At 39.0% G+C, this 18,667-nt stretch overlaps 1 protein-coding gene across 3 annotated transcripts in view; it reads right to left on the bottom strand.

The window, feature by feature from the left end:
- Nucleotides 1-1,095: 1,095 nt before the first annotated feature.
- LOC105154018 (uncharacterized) overlaps nucleotides 1,096-18,667 on the bottom strand; it is a 70,973-nt gene continuing 53,401 nt past the window's right edge. For 2 of the 3 annotated variants that reach the window (XM_011069243.2, XM_011069242.2), the window contains exons 2-15: nucleotides 12,140-12,519; nucleotides 10,858-11,070; nucleotides 10,053-10,181; nucleotides 9,723-9,854; nucleotides 9,217-9,561; nucleotides 9,025-9,096; nucleotides 8,173-8,610; nucleotides 7,357-7,892; nucleotides 7,081-7,276; nucleotides 6,767-6,934; nucleotides 6,447-6,683; nucleotides 6,186-6,375; nucleotides 5,431-6,111; nucleotides 1,096-5,361 (exon numbers count right to left, since the gene is read on the bottom strand). In XM_011069243.2, coding sequence (XP_011067545.2) covers nucleotides 5,138-5,361; nucleotides 5,431-6,111; nucleotides 6,186-6,375; nucleotides 6,447-6,683; nucleotides 6,767-6,934; nucleotides 7,081-7,276; nucleotides 7,357-7,892; nucleotides 8,173-8,610; nucleotides 9,025-9,096; nucleotides 9,217-9,561; nucleotides 9,723-9,854; nucleotides 10,053-10,181; nucleotides 10,858-11,070; nucleotides 12,140-12,472 — 3,894 coding nt within the window. In that variant the 5' untranslated portion in view covers nucleotides 12,473-12,519 and the 3' untranslated portion in view covers nucleotides 1,096-5,137. The remainder of the gene's footprint in view (nucleotides 5,362-5,430; nucleotides 6,112-6,185; nucleotides 6,376-6,446; nucleotides 6,684-6,766; nucleotides 6,935-7,080; nucleotides 7,277-7,356; nucleotides 7,893-8,172; nucleotides 8,611-9,024; nucleotides 9,097-9,216; nucleotides 9,562-9,722; nucleotides 9,855-10,052; nucleotides 10,182-10,857; nucleotides 11,071-12,139; nucleotides 12,520-18,667) is intronic. The other variant, XM_011069247.2, reaches the window with a different exon arrangement.

Genomic DNA, 18,667 nt, shown 5'->3' on the forward strand with positions numbered 1-18,667 from the left:
TTACAATATTCCAACTTTTTATCGAAATTTAGAATATGTATATTATATACATATTATATATATTCTATAATTTATAATATTTTAAATATTATATTTTATTTTTTTATCTTTTTTACATATATATATATTAGGTGTTGGAATTAATTCGTAGCGTTTTACAAGTGATGGGAAGTACTTTCATTAATGTATTTTTTAATGCTCATGTGAAATAAATAACATTCTTTCATTAAAAAACGCTACGAATTAATTCCAACCCTAATATATATATTTCATATATATTATATATTCATATAATATATATAAATATAAATATAAATATATAAATATATATATATATATATATATATGTTTACTTACTCTATTACTTCCGACAGAATTCTTATAAAACCATTTAAGCTTCCTTGTCGTTCTTCTGTGGCAAGACGTAACATTGTCTAAAACAATTAGTGTGAACTGTACTTATTTCTTCATATGATGCAAGTCAGCATACGAAGAAATACACTTGCTAAACTGCTCTGCATGTCAACACGAAATATTAACACGTGGAACGAAAGAATTGTGTCGTATCGTGCTATCTTGAAAATCTTATATAATCATGGAAATTCATATTACATCACATTTAATGTATTTCTTTTCAATCTAATCTACTAAGATACCGAGTCACTTTTATGCATGGATTCCTCTTAATCATCTTGGTCTTTAGTTTCCTTATGAAAGCTATAAAGAAGCTATTTTTCAAGCACTAAAATAAATTTAAATTTCATTTCAAGTATAAAATGTATTATAATTTATTTAATTTATAATTTAGTTTGAACTTAATCTAATCTTTTTTTATGTGATAATCATATAGGTATATATTATATATAATCATATATGTATATAATAATTATATGGAAATATCAAAAATTACGTATATAACAGAAGATTAGAATAAAGTCAAAAATTAATTAAAATTATTAAACGAGATTAAATAAAATTAATTTTCATCGCGTGACTGTAATTGCCTGACTGGTTGTTATTGGGATTCTCGGAGATGATATCTTCAATCACGACTCACTCACTTTTAAAGAGTAAGCGCAAAGACGAATCATGCAGTATCCTAAAATGGTTTTATTAACTCTTAACTTTACACGTGTTTCTTTGTCAGTATACTAGTCTCGGAGAGATATCTGTATATGTATATCATTAATTCGACATAACTTTTCCCATTGATTATCCGACGAGCGTACCATTATATGGTCCCAAGATAATCGCACGCGATCCATCTCGGGGCGCAGGTTCGGTCTGATACTTTGTATCTTCGTGGATTTTGGTTCTTCCATTTCCTCTCCCTCGAGATATGTCACTTAGCGAGAAACTTAGAAGATAAATATCGATGGCTTTGTTATTCAACGGAGAAACTCGTTCGTATGAAAGATGTTCCGGCCTTGCAGTTTGCGAATATATCAATGCAAATATTTTCTGATATATATATATATGTATATCGAAAGTTTTTGCAGCGAATAAAAATAATCTGAAAATTCCCGTCGATATGATATTTTTAGGTGTATATTATGTATATAATGTACAATTATGCTATTTCATTTCGAGCGACGCTTTAAAATATCTTCATGTAGATATTTTTTTCTCTCTTTCTCTCTCTTTAAACAAGAGGATTAAATTCGCATAAATTGCAGATCAGTCTAAAGCATAATTCGAAACGAAATAACATAAATGCGTGTATACGTATATAGCTATGTATACAACACGTTCGTATAAGCGATGCGAGATAGTTCTTTTCTTTTCTCTGTAATGTAGTGTAATGGAACTTTTTCACGTCGTGCCCGTCCCACGTTAGCCCGATTTTCTTTCAGAAAGCGGCCGAAAGTCACAGTCGTAAATAGCAATTTGCCGTCCTCTCTTTTATACATGCAGTTATAAAATACTTTCGATCCATTCTCACACAGGCCAGAAAAGTCGCCGCAAGCAAGTATGCTATATTTGTGAAGTTTCCCTTTCTTCAACTCTCCTAGGAGAGTTCACCCACATGTTGTCTCTATATTATAAATATCGTACATGCCTATTTTTATACATTACCATCATTTTCACAGTAACGCAAGTTGCAGCGCTTAGGGGATACGCAACGATCAGAGCGATGATATGATTAGAAGCGTGATATGGACTTGTGCTTGTTTACCGCAGATCACAAACGGATGCTCCTTCCATTTGTGACGCATCGCAAACTCCTGATTTACCATATCCATTCACTTTCAAATACCGCTACGTTACTTTTCCGCCGTTAGCCGCATTATTACTTTGTGGGGATCTCGCCTGAAATAATAAATAGGACTCCAGCGTGTCCGTAGCGAAATGCTAATTTTGATTTAGCAAAGATCTGACATATGGATGTCCGTTTTAACATCCTTTCCACGCGCGCAGATTTATATTTATTCTTCCAACGAGAATCGCGCACAAAGGAACATCACAATCCTAAAGATAATCCCACTTCGTAACAGCAAGTGGGATTGCGTTGCATTCAAGTCTTAGCGTAAGATTTAACACAGAAGATCTTTATTCGTACATTATAAAAATAATAAGAAAACATACTTACACATATTGGTTCACGATATGAAAGCAATCGCGTACGGGCGACAATCGCAATCTCTCCTATCTCTTTCATAGAATTCTGCGATAAACAAGACGAGAGCGATGAAGAGAGTATATCCGCGAAGGAAAGTCTTTGATGTGCGACTGCGGCCGATGATCCTTCTTTGTCTTTCGCGAGCACAAAGCACAAAACGGTCAAGGACTATGCGTTTTAGTTATACAAGCGAAAAAGCGCGTTTCTCCAAGGATTGCATAGATAAATTTGACCAGTTTTCATACATTCGCGAAGAAAAATGAAAAATCCTTACGCGAGTCGCACATCACGTGGCTTCCTTTGCCATGCACTTAAATCCTCTACGTTATACAAAGACACGAATTAATTCGTAATATTATATCGTGATAACTTGCACATACGAAACATTCTCGTTATTATCTTACATACGTATTAATCGTCAGCATTCACACCAATATATAGGCGCGCCCGTGAACTCGTCGCTCCGCACGTCGTTCTCTGATGAACGACGTGTAGAGTTCCTTGAAAATTCGGAACGCATATGAAATTTCTTTTTTTTTACTCGTTTCTCGTATTTCCTTTTCAAAAATATCAGGAAACTGTCGAGGTATCAAAGAAACGATTGCGTACGTATCTGTACCATATCTCGCACTCTTTCGCCGCACTGAATAAAATGAGTATGTGCACGTATGTATGTGTTTGTGTGCATCGTGTATACGTCTCGCAACACGATAGTTAAAAAATTACAAAAATCATTGTAAAGAAATGCGCCCTAAAGAGTGCGAGCCACGTTTCTTAGTGCTTTTTCACAGTTACAAATATACCTTATTACTTTACCTCTTCCGCTCTTTTTTAAATAGTAATTATTTTTTGGCTTGGTAACTATGTAAAAATCTAAATTAAATAGTCCCGTCGCTGTGTAACGTGCGCATCACGTTTTTTTTTATTTTTATCTTCATCCTGAGTTAAGCCTTCAATGCCAACTCACTCGTACGCATTCGTGAACAATTCGCGGATCTGAGAAATAAAATAAAATATTACGGCTGTTAAGTCATAAAAATTGCAAAGCGTCGGATTGTGCGTGAAACAAATAGTGGATCTCCTTCGTAGCAAAAAGTAATTGCTAAACAACTTGATTGGTCTGGCAGTATTTAAATTACATTGTCTAAATAACTGCAGACTGACGTCTATCGAACGGCAAATAGGTATTAATATATATATTTATATATATATTTATATATTTGTATATATTACCTATAATTAGTTTTCTTATTTTAGATAAGTTATCTGCATGGCCTACTGTGCCAATGGAAGCATTTGCTGTCACTTTGCAATGGCATTGCATGTATCATAATCGTTCCTTTAAATGTCTCAAAAAACGTTTCAATTCTCTGATATTTTCTCCTTAACTAATAGCGATCGCCAAGCAAACTAGTTTTATCTATTCACAAGAGTGACATTAATTCCGTTTCATTTATCTCGTCACGAATTATCCTAAATGGAGGGTTTAGAAAAGAAGCTAGAATATATGATATTATATATATAATAGATAATATTATATTTAATATAATATTACATTATATATCTAATATATATATAATATTTTAGATATTAAATATTTAATATATATATATATGTATATATATATATATTATATTTAATATATGAATAAATTATATATTAAATACAAGTATATACATATATATCTCAAAACTTTCTCGCTTGGCGACACACCATGCATTTGTCGTTCTGGCAGTGTTATACGTTGTAGGTGCGTAATATAATTATTTCGTTAAATCCGTCGTTCTTGATACCTGGAGACTCTCTGTATACAGTAATTGCGATAAATCCGTAGAACCGTAATTATTATACGTATTAATTATACGTACGACTGTTATTCACAATCGGATACCCTTATTGCTTAATAAATGGCACTGATTATTGAAATATTTATGAGTATCGTTGCTGTCTCGAATCTACAGAGTCGAATAAAGTACGTTTATTCCCTACCGCTGTCTCGGTTCTACAACGATCTAAACTAAATTCGCGTATCAAGTTCGGAGCAGTGGATCCTTCCCTACAATTGAATTCTTTACGAAAGGCAACACGTGATTTGTATTCCCATACTCCCTAGAAAATCTTTCCTTTTTCTTTCGTGTGAAATATAGATGATTGAGAGAGTGTATGTCGATCGAATATCGACTAAGGAATATTTTTTCTTCTTTTCGTTAAATCGATGGTGAGATGTGCCGTTGTTGATACATATATAAAATAAGTAAAAACGCGCGCAAATTCGGAGAATGTTCTCGCGGAAGAGTTCCATTCACGCTATATAAAACAGTATATATATTGTCTCATACCGGGTGAATGGAGAAGGACTTTTATTTAAACGTCGCTATAAACGTTCAGAGTCCCACGATCGTCGTCGTCGCCAATTCGAGATTGCTTTTTATAATTAATTTGGTTTTGCTTGTGTATCGGTGAGTCTCCGAGCATTGCTAGCATATATTTTCGCGTAGGCGAGTGTACCGTATTTTGTTAGGGAGGCACGTAAGGGGGTGGTTTCCTGTACGTTGGAGTAGGTTTGGGACGATTTTGTCGATTGGTGTCACGATTTGTGGCGAATGGCGGCGGCGGTTGGTACGGTTCCTCGGAGTTCTCCTTAGGCAACATCGGCACATCAGCGCCGTCCTCGGTTTTCTGATATTCGGGCGGTGGAAGAGGTGGCTTTTCTTCCTTCAGAATTACGGGTGACTTATTGCCTAAAATCACGCCAAGTGTCAGTGACAGACAAATATATTTCCATTAATATACTGTTAAATAATCGTTACCGGGATCCGGTTTCTCTTCCAGCTCATCCTGGAATATCACGGGAATTCCTTTGTTCCGGAAACTTTGCCGCTCGTCATCTTGCTCACTGACGCTCATCTTTCCACTACGTCTTCGCTTGTGTAACACGCATGCAATTATTCCCGCTAGAATGAGCATAGCGGCGATAATGATCGCTGGCAGAACAAACGTGAGAAGATAATCATCATGGAACGCGCCAACGGATGTCGAATCGTCCACTGGTGGCACGTGGCTATCCGGTGAGTGAACGCCCGTTAATTCACCAAGGCAGATTCCCATGGGAATCACCGTGATCTGCTTCACCGGGAATTTCAGACCCATCACATCCAACACCTCGTCTGTTACGGAACGTCGGTCATTATCGCTCTTCACAAGCACAGATCGCAGCCTGTTGACTTCGTCGTGGGCACAATATGACGTAGGTAAAGTTCTATTGTGCCATGTGATGACGGTATTGCCGTTTGAGATATTGTGCAGCAAGATAGCGCTCGTGTCTCTGTCTCCGTAGAGATCACGTAGTTTCTCGATAAAATTGCGCTTCTGAAGTGCAGAATGCGCAAAAGAATCGTAGGAAATATCTAACGTCATCGAGAATTCTACCGTATGTGCCATGGGAGGAGCTGAATGAACGACGACGACCAATCCATCCGTGGCACTTGCACCTAGGAAATATTAATTTTTAATTATTTAATTTTTATAAATGTTTCCAGTTTTAGAAAATAAAATATTCTTCTACCTTCTTTATCGACAACAACCAACTGATATTCCTTACGGCCAATGTCGGTAATCATTGGCACACCGTAAAATTCTTGATTTTTGTTGTCAAACTGCAGCCACTCGTAAGGTGGAATAGGTCTTCGGTCAATAGTTAAAAGTGACATTTTCATGTTTCGTGACGATCCATCCTCGGCATCAAAGAATGTGTCCTTAAAAAATATAGACAATTATCTACATTGTTGACATTGATAAAAATGATAAGAATTAATAAAACACATACTTCTGGCACTTTAAATACGAGCAATTGGCCAACTGTCGCATTAACATGATCAACTTGATTCCTCGGTACCGGCGGGAAATTCATTTTCGGCTCTTCCGTAGAGACTTTTGGTATCTCGGAATGATTCATATCTTCGCATTGTCCAATACCTTGAAATATGATCCGCTTTACCCTGATTTCTGGAGCGAGAACTGCTTTTAGAGAAGCTGATGGATCTCCATCACTGTCGATGAGTACCTGATAATACATACATATTATTTTTTAAATCTGTGTAATTTATTGTAAAAGAAAAGCATGATACAGCAATTCTGTGTTCTTACGCGCAATAATTTGTTTATATGTTCTCTCGGACACTCGCTACTTCTTGGAAGACTATCATTAGTCCATGCGAACATAACTTGCTCACGATCAGGATTGATATTGATGGAACGAACTGTGATATGCTGGGTGTCACTGTCTCCGTAAAGTTCAGCCAAACTTCGGATTACCTATAATCGAAAGACAATTAAAAATCAACGAGAAACAAAAATAGTTAACAGAATTTAGAAGATACAATAATGTCAATTATATGTATTACACACACACACACACACACACACACGCACGCACGCACGCACACACATTTAATACATACCTCAAGTTCCCAATCGATGTCTGTTGGAAATTCGATTCGTTTATCGATTTTCAAGTAAATGTTAAATTCGTGATTGACGCTACGACTCAGTTTATGTTGTTGAACATGAATATCGAGACTATCAGTAACATTGGCACCTTCTCTATCCATAGCAACTAGTTCATAATTCCATGTAGATATGTCATTCTCGAGAGGCCTGTTGATAGAAAGATTGTAGAAAAAAACATGTTCTGCTTTATGAAAGAAATAAATACAAAAAACGTTGCATAAACTTACAATCCATAGACTTCTTGGGTATGATGATTGAATTGAAGCCAGTGTGTTGTCTTGAGTGGTATACCTTGCCAGTACAAACTCAACTTTAGGTTCCTCGTGTTGCCGTCTTCAAAATCGGTGAAGGTATCGGCCGGAATGACATAACTCAGCGGTTTACCGGCAGTTACTGGTATCTTCTTTAATCTCCTATCGCGTCTCGGTGGGAAGTTGACTTGGCCATACTCGATACTCTCCGTGGTAATCCGAGGTGTTGTCGTTGTTGTAGTGGTTGTAGGTGCCGCGGTGGTGGTAGTAGTCGTGGTCGTGGTTGTGGTTGTGCTAGTAGTGGACGGCGTTGTGCTCGACATCGTTGTGCGAAGATCTGATGTTGGTGGCATCGTAGTCGTAATTGTCTCATTCGTTAAGACTACAGGTATAATAGTAGACGTGCTAACATTCGTTACGATTGTAGGTGTAAGAGTGGTGGTGGTGGTGTTAACGTCCGTGACGATGAATGTTGGTACAGTCGATTCTTTCATGGAAGTAGTTTGTTCCGACTAGGCGAGAAAAGAATGCATATCAAAATGCATGACAAATTATTGCGTTGAGAAGAGAGGTGTAGTAATTCTATGTGAGAGAAATTTGCGTAATAACGGTAGAATATATATTTAAGCTGCTATTAACACGCCGTTAATAACAGACGATTTCGATTAGGACGATAACAATTTGTCTCAGCGAAGCGACAAACCGACACGCTACAGCGCGAGGAAGTTGGTGTGTATAGGCGGCGTGAACTATTATACAAATGAGAGAAGCGCTAAAGCACGTAAGCATTACCTCTTCCGTTGTAACATTAGTAATACCGACGATCTCCGTCTCGATTTTGTCGAAGACACTAGTCTGGGTGATCGATGTGCTAAAAGGCGGCAGAGTGGTTACAGGAGGAGGAGTCGTAGTAATATCCGAAGGAATGGTTGGTAAAACGGTAACGGGTTTGGCGGGTTCCACGGATTCCACGGATTCCACGGGTTTCGTTTTCTCCGTCGACGATTCCTCGTCCGTGGTCTCCGATCGCGGAGATTCTATCGATGGGGCTACAGCGGTGGAGATACTAGCTGTTGCTGTTATATCGGCCGATGTGACGGTCGTTGTGGTGCTACTAGTAGAAGTTACGGTCGTTGGCGTGGCTTGGGTGGTGGTTGTAGTTGTCGTCGTGGTGGTGGAGGTAGTTGTAGTTGTTGATGGTGATGATGTAGTAAGTTCAGTGGTTCTTGTCTGCGAAATCGTTAGTAGATGCGATGTATGGCACGAAATACGAGTGGTTAGTTATGTTTGAAGGGACCAAGAAGTTGTACAAGTAGAGAACCAAGTCAGGCTTACGTCTGCGGAGATTTTCGCGACGCAATCTGTACAGCACACTTTTGAACGCACGTATTGCACGGACACGGAGTATACAGTTTGCGAAAACGAAACAGAGGCCAGCGATAAAATACACAATACCCAGTAGCTATTCTAAATTCTTAAAGCGCAACGATTCCCCCGCAAGCGGTATGGCAAATGGCGAATGAGGAGTGCAGAAATAGGAATTTTCTTAATGTCAAACCGTAGTAGAGCCATGGTCTATCTCGAATATAAACATTGATCAAAGGGAATCAATCGCAGTGATCTTTGATTCCACAAGACACTTACCGTAGTCGTAGTTTTATTATCTAATTCACTTTGACTCATTCTCGGTATTATCTCTTGTTCATCATCTTCGCTCTGAAATGAATAACGTATATGAATAAAAAATAATATTCGATCGTTGCATTTATTGCACATCTCATGCGATTAAAAATAAAGTATGGTCGTGATTGTGACAAGCCATTCTATGACACTCACCTTCCAATCAATCGTCTCCTCGCCATGATGATGCCGATGCGGATGTTTCAAGTCTGGTATGAAAGTTGGTGGTACTCCGAAGTTATCATCGTTATCATCTTCCTCGTTTTCCTCGTCGTAATCACCATCGTAGTCGTCATCGTAACCGCCGTAATCGTCCGAATCACCGTAATCGCCGGAGCCAGCTTCTCGTCTGTTTCTCAGAAAAGAGTTCAAATCTGTCCTGACGCGCCACGACATCACAGGAAGCTGCAGAACTTCTGCTAGAGTACCATCCTTCGCCTGCTCGCGTAATTGTTTCACCAACTCTGTTTGATGTTTCCATAAGTGACCGTCGCAGCCAACCTACGAACGCGCATAGATGTACCTAGTTTTTTTTCTCTTGATCGGTGAGATTTCAAAAAATGAGGTATCGCAAAAACTGATAACAAAACTTATGTAAAATACCGTGATTAAATATCGTTATACATAAAATAATCGTTAAGAAAATTAATTTCGAATCTCACCTGCCACTGAATGGTAGTTAAATGACTTTCTTTGTTTTTGTGATGTCTAACGTTCCCGGGTCCGGTAAAGATAACGGAGGAATCCAGGGTGGTGGCATCCTTGATACTTTGGGAATGCATCGAGAATGCGCTCTGAAGAATGTAAAAATAAAAAAATCCTATAATAGATTCTTAAAAAACAAAGGAAATTTAATAGAATAGCCAGATGAATAATTTCTTAATCACTTTTTTACAATAAGTACGATTTCTTTCAATCTCTGAAGTATGGATTATGTCTCAAAGGAACTCAATGAGAATTTAACGATTAATATCAAATGGTAGAATCGATACCGTGTGCATTCCCAGAAATCCGGCGAGATTTTCGATAGCATTCACCCTAATGGTAGGCGACAGTTGGTCCATCCGCGCATCCAGCAGAATTGTAAGGATCGTCTGGTCCTCTCCATCCTCGCAATGCGTCTGCAATTAGGATCGCACTATTTCACATCAGTCGCCAACTTTCCGTTTATGCCTAACCAACATGCGAAATTTCAAAGATCGAGGTCACCAATCGCGATATACAACGAGATGACGCGTTATGCACGCAGCAACGTCAATTGACGTCAATCAGTTAAAGTCCACAACGAGTAATGTCTTTACGACATTTAAACGCAACAATGCGATTGCAACGGGTGATCGCCTGACGGATTCTGACGGATTTATATCATGGCTCGGGATTCCACTATAAATTCATCAAACGCGGATTTTATCGCTCGCGACTAAATTACGAGTCGAAAAATATATAGCATCCGGAAAGTAGATATCTTTTCACTCATGTTTCATTCAGACCAGTTTTTCAAACGTTATTTTATTTTGTTCTTTATCAGCGTCACGCAAACGACGCAGAAACGCTTTTCGCTGACGATTTAAACGTGCAACGTTCACCAAAAGTTCACTCCTTTGTCCACGCCTTTTTATTTTTAAATTCTATTAATCATTAGTGAATGGAAGGCATATATAGCGGGGACCTGTTGTTCGACTTGGATAAGAAACTTGAAACGATGCCAGCGATACGTTTTCGCAGCTAACGATCCTCTCACCAGTTCGTTGTTCGCATTATCGTTACGCTGAGTTAACGTTTATCGATATAACTCACCTTACCGTCCTTATGCTTGAGTTCCTCAAAGTTCTCGGGTATAACTTGCACGACGAATTGATCCTTGGCGGTGTCACGGTGCTTGCCGACAGCCGTGACGCTCAGGTGATAATTGCCGATGTCCTTCTTTGACGGCACGCCCAAGAGAGTGGAGACAGCGTCGTCCCAGTGCATCCATTGCGGCAAACGATCGCGATCTGCGGTCTCGTGAACCTAATGTGTTTTTAGCGTGTAAAAACCATATTCCCCCTGCTGCTGTTCCTCTCGAGAGGATAATTATTCGTGCAGTCTTTGCGTCGGAATATCATGCAAACTTTTGAGTTGCCTTTGCACGAATGGAAGAAGCGTGTCCCGTTGCCCGAATAATTTCGAGGACAAAGGGAAGACTAGGGCCATTCAACTTAAGAAGGATTTCCGGCGATGAGACCTGACGATGCCAGGAGACGGCGGGGGGTAAATTGAATCGCAAATATGGATTCAACGAGAGATGTCGAGTCGGCAGGGACTCGGAGAGAGAAGAAAATGACAGATGTGAGGACAAGCAAATCAATAGCGTTCAACAAGCAACGGCAGGCGTCGCTGATACTTGACGGCGCTACGAGGCTCGATAAATACGAAAGAAGGACTACGTTCTTAAGTAGTTTAAATCCGACGCGACTTTTATCTCGGACGCACACTGAATACAAGTACGGCGTACTTAAATAAGATTTTTTCCTACACCTCGTACAAAAAGATCTTTCAACGAGATACAAACGTTTGCGTGTAATTCGCTAACGCAATCGATTAGTGCTAAACATCTAGTAAAAGAATGCCGTATTCTCTAGTCAAACATTAAAGTGAAGAAATGATTCTTTTTTTCGGCCTGATTTGTAATTTTCTGGTTAATTCGTGGATAAATTTAACTTGATAATAATGTAAAAATTGTATTTTTTCATGGTTAATCACTAAACTGATAATTTTGAGTAATTTTTGAAGTTATTATTACAAAACTATTATAGCTTAGTGATTAATCGTAACTATAGAAAATACAATTGTTACATTATCATCAAGTTGAGTAAGTTTAAATCACAACTGGAAATTGAAAAAGCCTTAAAGTTTCAGAATTGATAGGAGAATCTTTTTGCGGAAGCCCACTTTCGAGATTTAATTTAATTTAAAATTCGAGTAACGTAGGACGGATATTTTTCTCATCAGGGACTCGTATAGTGCAGAACGAGTAGAGAGATGGTCTTCCGGTCACGTTCGTGGTCAAAGAATGAAGAAGTCGTGTCGCCGAACTTACCTCATAAAAATCCACGCTTCCCGAAAAAGCTTGCCGCGGTATTTTCATCCTGAAGATGTGGCCGACCGGGATGACGGAGTCCGGCACGCCCCATGCTCTTTCGACCCGAGAGACGTGCCTTCTGCCATCACGAGACGACGATCCGTGCTCGTAACGATCGGATCGACCGTGAGACGTATGATGATTTATCAGGACAGACCCGATGGGCACGTTGTCATTGTCGTTGTCCTCACCGACGTCGTCGAAGACCAGGTCATCCTCTTGCAGACTGAGGCCCAATGACAGAGGCAGCAGAAGTAGGACGCACACGAGGATGTAAGGATACTTCTTCATGTTTCGGGGGAGTTCTCAGTCACTGATACCATACCATGCTGCTACGCCTGCAACAAATCAAGCCACGTCCATTCAGTTCGAGTCACGATCGCCGTGATAAACATCGAACGATGTCAGTGTCGTAATAATTAAAGCGCGCGCGGTTAATTCTGATGTAAAATCTCGATTGCTGAAACGGGGACACGCTCTGGTGAAACGAGATCATCACGAGTTGAGCTTCCGACCCTTAAAATGTCGCGAGATCGAACGTAGCTTTCCATTCTTCGTCTCAAATTGAGATAAACGACGATCTCTCTTCGCCACATTGTTTGGTGCATTAAAAGACGTATGGTATAACAACCCACGTAAATCATATCAACGTATAACATATTCTAACAATAAAATAATTCGTCTGCATTGAGAAAAAAATTAAAAATTTGTGAGATATACTTAATATTTATTCCATTAAATCCTTTAAATAAGGAAATCAAAATTTTATTCTTAGCGAATAAATCATCTATTTTACTTTTTTTTTTTTACAGTTAATTAGAAAAGTGAAATATATTTTATAGAAATATATATTCCGCCAACACAAATAGTTTTATAATAAATAACAAAGTAGTCACAAGTACAACTTGCTTTTGTATATTTCAAATTTTTTTTTTTCAATGTGAGTAACGATATTTTTTTTCCGAAAATTACAATTCTTTATCTGAAGACAATGTGGGGTTTGAAAGATAATGAAATAAAATACAATCAAGCGCGATGCGATTGAATAGAAAGGCGTATTGTATCGATCGATACTAACGATAATTATTCGACACATCTGTTTAGGTTCGGCTCGAGTCTAATGAAACATTTTCGTAATCGGAGGAGCAAACATCCAATGGTGTCCAATGATAGCCAATAAACGCCTCGCCATTACTTTTTCATTTCCCTTTATCGCTCGTACCGTCGAGCTACCGTTTCATTAATCGGCGCGGCCGAACAATGAGAAGCTGACAGTTAAGCCGTTCACCGCTGGATTCTCTCTCGCAACCGGTAAACCGTCGATAAAACCGAGAGAGATTCAGTTTTATCGAAACGCAACTCGTACCTCTCGCACACGATGTTTCGATCGCAAAACGATCGATTCGTACTATTTCGGTAACATCTGTTGAAATTGTTTGGGGAAGCCGAATAATTCGGGATAAATGGAATGGCTCGAATAATGCCTCGGACGATTTTTTCCTGGTCGGCGTCACCGCGTGACAAATCGAGCAAATTAATCGAAACGGGGACAATAGTGAGTTTACAGGGAATTCATCGTCAAGCTGGTTTAATCGCATGGAAGTTATGCATGTCGCGCGACATTTATCGTTCGATTTTCGAACTCTTCGATCAGCCGTGACAACGATAAGAAAAGTTTTCATTAAACGCCTCCGAGGTCAGACGCGATAGAAATCAGATCGCAAATCATATTTTTAGTTGCCGATAATGGAAATCAAACTTTAATACGATGATTTATAACTGAGAGTGCAGAAAGGTCGGAGAAACGACTGCGATCGTTTGTATCGATTTCAAGGACCGAGAGAACTCGGCGGTCCGTCAATCATGTATGTAAGAGTTTGGGTCGCGCATTAATCGCGCTGATGAAAACGAGGGCAACGCGATACGCTAAACTCTCGCCGGAACGAGACTTACGAGACTGCGAAGACGGTCAACAGACCGCGAAGGTTATACAGTGGGTGTAGACAATTGAGTTTGTGCCCGCATTTACATGCGTTCGCACGGGGGTAAGATATAGCAGTGAGCTCATTACTCCTCGCTTATACCGCGATCCGATAGCTGCCTTAAATAAAAGTAGTGGAAGGCCGATGCGCACAAAGAAGCTCCTCCATGATTTTATAATAATTCTCGTGAAGAGTCTATCACGCGACAGAACTATGGACGCAGAACTATGAGCGGCTATGAGTGGCTCGCTCGTTTTACGTTGCGGCGTTGTCGACAAGTTATTTATTTAACGAGTCGACTTCCCTCGCATCGCGTGACACAAATATTGAATCCTGATATCACACGACGAGCCGTGATTTTTACAGGATGAGCACACGGTCGGCGCACGACCGTGCTGACCGATCGTAGGTAGGTAGATGAGCGTGTCTGGTGACAAACGGTTTAAAAGTCCGCGGAAAATGAACGCGGAAGGGGATAGGATTTATCACAATAGGGATTGCAAAACGATCGCTCTCGTATGCGTCCACCCTCGCGAATCCCCGCGTCGGACTTAATACGATTTCACGGTCGCAATATCGCACGACGCGAGAGAACGAATATTTATCAAAGCTTAACGATCGAATATCGCGATTGTTCGAACGAGGGAAGTGTTGTTTGATTGCCCGATGAACGCGATGTGATTTTCCTGCCTCGGCTACCTCCGGAGGATTCCAGGAATACGCTATTTAGATAAAATATATGTTCGATAATAATATATGCGATACTCCGATCGCACGTGAAAAATTTATTGCTTATTTTTGTTGCTCGAAAAAAAGGGTAAAGAATGCAAGTACTCAGATATCATTGGAAATCTATTGGAAATATCGTAGGTACATGAAAACAATTCTGTGCTGAAGAATCTAAAAATTTAGCAAAATACAGATCTGCAAATATTTCCGTTGAACTATCGAAATAATTATGTAGGACACTCGAACTGGTTCCTACTTGCTAGAATATCAAAACTTTGGCATTGCTCATCATGCTCGAGATTCCTGCGTAATTATTTTGATGGTCCAATAACATTATCTCAGATCTATGTCTAACTAAATATTTAAATACTCCAGCAAAATCATGGCTGCGTTCAGCTGAAAAAGCAGTTTTGCAACTGTTGTAAAATTTAATATACTATATTAAATTATGTTACATTAATAATTCATTTTATCTTACTTAATTATACAAATATATTATTAATACACATTAATTAATACATACACATTATATTATATTATTATAATAATTCGCCTTAACCTTAATTCCTCATTGTATGTATGGAAATGTATCTAAGTGTATAAAATTAACCATATTAAAGAACTTTACAATTACACAGTCGCAAAGCTGCTGTTTCTGCTGAATGCAATCATTTCTTCTATGTAACCGTTCGACGCATATTTTTCACACTCTGACATATTCGACGACACATATATCCTTTGACTCGCATCCGTATAATCATTCCTCTATTCACGCGCGACAGATTTTGCCGCGTGCTCGAGACCTTGTCTCGAGTCTTATATACCTGCATGATATGCAGGGCGCAAATGCGTCGCTGCAGGTGCAACGTGCCGTCGGCGTCGCCGCGAGACGCGCGTGCGATGAATGCAAGAACAGTGAGACCGGGCCGATATATAGACGCCAGGGAGTCGAACGGAAGTGTATAAGGAACGTGGAAATCGATAGCTCCGTAATCCCGAGAAACGACGCAGCGCGGAGTACGGCGTATTCGGCGCGTCGCGGCCCATTGAGCACCGACCTAACACGTGTACCTTCGATTTGTTTGCAACTCAGTTTACCGCAAATCCCACGACACGAGATCTCCACCACGATATTTCTCCCGTCGTAATAAAAAGGCGTCGTATTAATAGAAAGTACTACATTAAATTCATTCATATATTATATTACCGCCGTTCATTCATAAAATCGTCGCACGCATTTTATTTCTTTTCTCGAAAGCCGCTTACATAGGTCTTTCGAGTCAGTGACCTTAAAATTAATCGATGCTGCCCTACGCGAGCGTATCGCTCGACGATGTCCAGAGACGCGATGCGAATTCCGCTCGTCGCTGAACGGGAAGAGGAGCGCCGTTCACCAATGTATAAAGATTGAGAGACGGTGAGAAATATGAAGAGGAACGTTCTCATCCAAATATAATAATATTATAATAATATTATTTATTGCGCGAACTACTTCGCCGAATCCCGGCGCCAGTATGCAAGAATAAACGAGCCTGCAGTTGACTTTATGTTGATAGTTATTTGTAAAAGTTTAAACATCGTCGTCGGGGGTCTGCGTGTGTACGAGAAATGAAATTTTTAAAAGACGTCGGAGCGTCGTCGTATGGATATCTAAATTTAAAGCGACAACGCAACGCCGTGCGCGTAGAATTTCCTTTCTTGCGCCAGATTCTTCCGTATCTTCGGACAAATAAAGGCACACAAAGACAAAACGTAAGGTAGTAAGATGTAAGCAATAGCAAATTTAAAATGTTTATTTGCTTATTTTTACGTTTCACTGTTTTAAGTTTTTTGTACGCCATATAGTAAAAGGAAATATTAACACATATTTCTTTGAAGTAGTGCTAAGCAAATATTTATCTACTAAGCAAATAAATCTACATTTACTCAATAGAAAGAATAGTTAAATCAAATTAATGATCCCTGTATCAAATAAGCATTGTTTACGTTCAGTAAAGATTTACTTACGACTATTAAAATGTTTATTAACATTTTTTCAGTGCAGTCTTTAATTAAAGAAAAAAAAATCAAAGAGCGGTGAATGATGAAAAAATCTAACGTTGTGTGTGTATAAATAGATTCAGTTTCGAGTCTTCAAAAATGATACCAAGTGCTAAAAAAAGAAATGATAAGCAAAAATGGTAATCGCTGTGCACAACGAATAATAGTATGCGAGAGAGCGTATTGATAAGCTCGGGACGACTCTAATTATAGATATCGTATCACTGGCGCATTTATCCTCGTTAGCAACGCTCTGTTGCGTAACGTAACATCGTTATGCACGTGATTCATGCTCACGGACAAGTCAACCGCGGCAGTCGGTCAATAATATCAATCGTCGTCTCCATCATATCATCTATCGCGCGTAACGCGTATTTTTCCCTGCCGAGGAAACTCTCGCCGCGAAATGGTCGTAACTTTGACCGGGAAAGTGTCACGTCTGCCTCGAGTCTCGTCGCGATAACCGCTTTTCGTGGCTCGTGTACACAGAGGCCAACGTTTACATAGCCTTTGTTCTTCCAGATGCTGTTGCGGCAGTCTTGGAAATACAGGCGAAGACGTTAACCCTCTTTTTACTCGATGCTGAAAACAGCATCCTGTTTTAGCGTTAATCACATGGCAAGCCTTCTACACGGAGAAAAAGTAATGTGTGCTAGATTTTAGTGAATTTTATGAAATTGGCAAGTCCATATATAGGGACAAAAGTGTCCATTTATGAAAAATATACTTTACCTTTCTGCGTCGTTTAATCATACTGTAAGGTATTTTTTACCGCGTAGTAAAATAAATCTTGTTCGTGCTTGTATAGTCTTGAGTATAATATGATTTACTTTAATGTGACGTCACTTGGGAAGGGATTTACACTCTAAATTTCTTACGGTGAAATCTCATTCCAAGAAAATGAAAATACATCCACCCTTGGAAAAAGAAAAGTGAGATTTCATTCTAAAAAGTGTGAAGTCACTTTTTTTTCAAGAAATATTTTCACTTTTTTTCAAGGGTAGTTACATTTTCACTCTCTTGGAGTGAGATTTCATTGCAAGAAATTTAAATTGTACTATAATCGTAATGTATTTTTTAAAAATATTTTTTACTTTCAGATAAATAAAGTTTGTCATAAATTCGGCATTATTTAAAAATAGCGCGGATATGTTTATTAGTCTCGGCAAAGCAATAATTAATCAATTAATTTTTCTCCATGTAACAACATCGCACGATAAGCGACGCGAATAACAAACTCAATGAGCGATATATTTTATTCGACCGGAAATTAAACAAATTGTATAACAATCCAAACACATTCATTCTACTGATATATTGGATATTATATGGATTACAGATTGCTTAATACATATCAGTTTACTCAATCACGGTTCGGATGGATTAATAAACGAACGTGTCTACTGAACAGTACAGTAACAACACGTGCAATATAACGACGCACCACCACGATTTTCGCTCTTGTGCTAATTCAGCGCGAATATGCGCGGCTTCGCGACAAATATTTGCGTGCGCAGCGCGAATAAGGCGCGTCGGGGCTTCTATCGCGGCGGCGACGATCTTGGCAAAGGGAAGTAACGCGATACGTCGCTTACTTACTCGGTCTTTGCGTGTAAATGTAACTACCATATACCGAAAAGGATCTTAATTATACCGAGCGATACAATTATGCACGGCGACAGTGACCATGAAAGTTTATGAGATGAATTATTAGCGGATCCAGAAATTTTTATCA

The sequence above is a fragment of the Acromyrmex echinatior genome, chromosome 6, assembly GCF_024713525.1.
Source record: "Acromyrmex echinatior isolate Ae372 chromosome 6, ASM2471352v2, whole genome shotgun sequence".
In the NCBI taxonomy this organism is placed as follows: Eukaryota; Metazoa; Arthropoda; class Insecta; order Hymenoptera; family Formicidae; genus Acromyrmex; species Acromyrmex echinatior.